The sequence below is a fragment of the Cynara cardunculus genome, unplaced genomic scaffold (assembly GCF_001531365.2).
Source record: "Cynara cardunculus var. scolymus isolate 2C unplaced genomic scaffold, CcrdV1 Un_Scaffold_7220, whole genome shotgun sequence".
In the NCBI taxonomy this organism is placed as follows: domain Eukaryota; kingdom Viridiplantae; phylum Streptophyta; class Magnoliopsida; order Asterales; family Asteraceae; genus Cynara; species Cynara cardunculus.
In genome coordinates this window covers 13,376-15,357 of record NW_020203423.1, presented here as the reverse complement: position 1 = coordinate 15,357, position 1,982 = coordinate 13,376, and the positions used below count along the sequence as shown (strand labels likewise).

Sequence of the window (1,982 nt, the reverse complement as noted above, 5' to 3'; positions counted from 1 at the left end):
TAGGCCTTTGTATTTTGTGTGCTTCCAGATTTGTAATCGTCAATATTTTCAATATATTGAAAATCATTTGAAGCAATTCTCTTTGTGTTCATCATCTGTTCTTCATTGTGTTCTTACTGTTTCTACCTGTTTGATTGATACTGTTTCCGCTGCTCTACTACTGTCTAACTGATCATTCAAGTAAGTTTTAGTACCAAGAATTTGAGTTATTCGATCCTAACACTCATCTAATTGCAACACACAATCTTTGTAAACTTTATCAGCTAGCATAGATGTACCATCAGCAGTGTCAACGTAAAAAGATTTAGCAAGCACATATGGCACAAAGTTTAAACATCGAGCAAACATATGAGAAACTAATGAATTAGTAGCACCAGAATCAAATAAGATACGAGCGGGATGAGAATTAACGAGAAATATACCCATAACCACATCGGGTTTATCTCGAGCTTCCTCAGCAGTGATTTGAAGAGCTCTGGCCTAGACGCGCGGTACTTCCTCCTTTTGACGAGCAGCACCACTAGTAGAAGGTCGGCGAACAGAAGCCTTACTTTCCTCGAGTTTTGATCGAGGACATTCTCTTTGACGATGGCCTATAGCACCACATGAGTAGCATGTCATATCCCTCCTCGGGCAGTTTGGTCTCACGTGTCCAACTTCACCACAACCATGACATCTAACTTCAGGGCGAACAGTGTTGCATCGGCCCCGATGAGCCTTACCGCAAACAAAACAGGGTGGAGGAGCATTTAACTGAAGGGTATAAGCTTGGGACCAAGATTGAGGTCGAGATCTAACTTGGGATTGAGCGTATCTCGGATTGAAATTCCTAGAAAATTGCTGTGTTGGTGCAGATATGGCACCTTCAATTCGAGGTCGCTTGGCTGGCGGAGCTGGATTACGATCCGAGCGGGTCAAATCGTGTTCGCGCCGTCGTGCATATTCCACCGCTTTCTCAAACTCTGAAATATCACGATTGGCGACGACATCTCGAATCTCTGATCGTAATCGGTCTATAAAGTGGTCTACAGGTTCCTTTTCTGTAGTCAAGAAACATGTGGCAAACTGTGCTTTATGATTGAACTAGGTCTCGTAGTCCACCACTAACATCTTTCCTTGATTAAGATCAAGAAAATCCTTCTCCAATCATTTTTGTAGATCAATTGGACAATACTGCTTGTTAAAACGAGTTTTGAAAGACTCCCAAGGCATACCTTCTTTTTTCAGTTTCACCTAAAGCTGCAAAAGTAGCATTCCACCATATCAAGGCCCTACTTTGGAACATGGTCGTGGCATAATTCACTTTATCATCACATTGCACTCGGGTGATACGAAAAACCTTCTCAGTATTCAATATCCATTCAAGTGCTTCCAATGGATCAACCTTCCCAGAGAACTCAGTAGCACCGCTACCACGAAAGGTTTTAAAAGAGACTCGGTCGGTTTTGGGTTTTGAGGTGTCAGCCCTTTCTTTCTCCTTACCTTTACTTTTATCAACTTCAGACTTTCTATCGTCATGTCGTTGTTGGGCTAACGTTTGCTGAATTAATAAAGTCATATGTTGCATCAAACGTTCGATTCGAGCAGATATCGGTGCCTCATCATCATAAATCTCCAGGTGTGGAGCATTTTCTCTTACATTGTCGTTAGATGGGTGTGACTAGCTTCATCACCGTCGGCCATCTTTCTAAAAGTTACGACGTATACATAACATTAAATAGAATCCTATAACAAATTCCCAATTCCCACCTAGGTTTCTCCTAAGTTCATATCCCGTTTAAATCAAAACATACTTACTACATGATACCGACACAAGGTTTAAGTCCGGATATCGTCATTGGTATCTAGTTCACTTAAACCACCGCTCTGATACTAAATTGAAAGACCCAGATTACATAAATGACAAAAGGTTTGTAATACCTCATTTCTATAAATGATAAACAAACCACCAAAAGTTACATTTTTAAACCTTTAGAAAACAA

The 1,982-nt window shown here is 40.7% G+C and overlaps 1 protein-coding gene across 1 annotated transcript; it reads right to left on the bottom strand.

Moving 5' to 3' along the window:
- Positions 1–480: 480 nt before the first annotated feature.
- On the bottom strand, positions 481–1,558 carry LOC112504883. Its single transcript, XM_025108839.1, has 2 exons — positions 1,234–1,558; positions 481–1,040 (listed from the first exon to the last, which is right to left on the bottom strand). The coding sequence occupies exons 1-2, from the start codon at positions 1,556–1,558 to the stop codon at positions 481–483; spliced, it is 885 nt and encodes a 294-aa protein (XP_024964607.1).
- Between the last annotated feature and the right edge of the window lie 424 nt (positions 1,559–1,982).

Coding starts and splice junctions, on each gene's coding strand:
- LOC112504883 (XM_025108839.1), bottom strand. CDS start 1,558: ATGACTTTATTAATTCAGCAAACGTTAGCCCAACAACGACATGACGAT. Junction 1,041..1,233: donor TGCTACTTTTGCAGCTTTAG/GTGAAACTGAAA, acceptor TCTTGACTACAG/AAAAGGAACCTGTAGACCAC.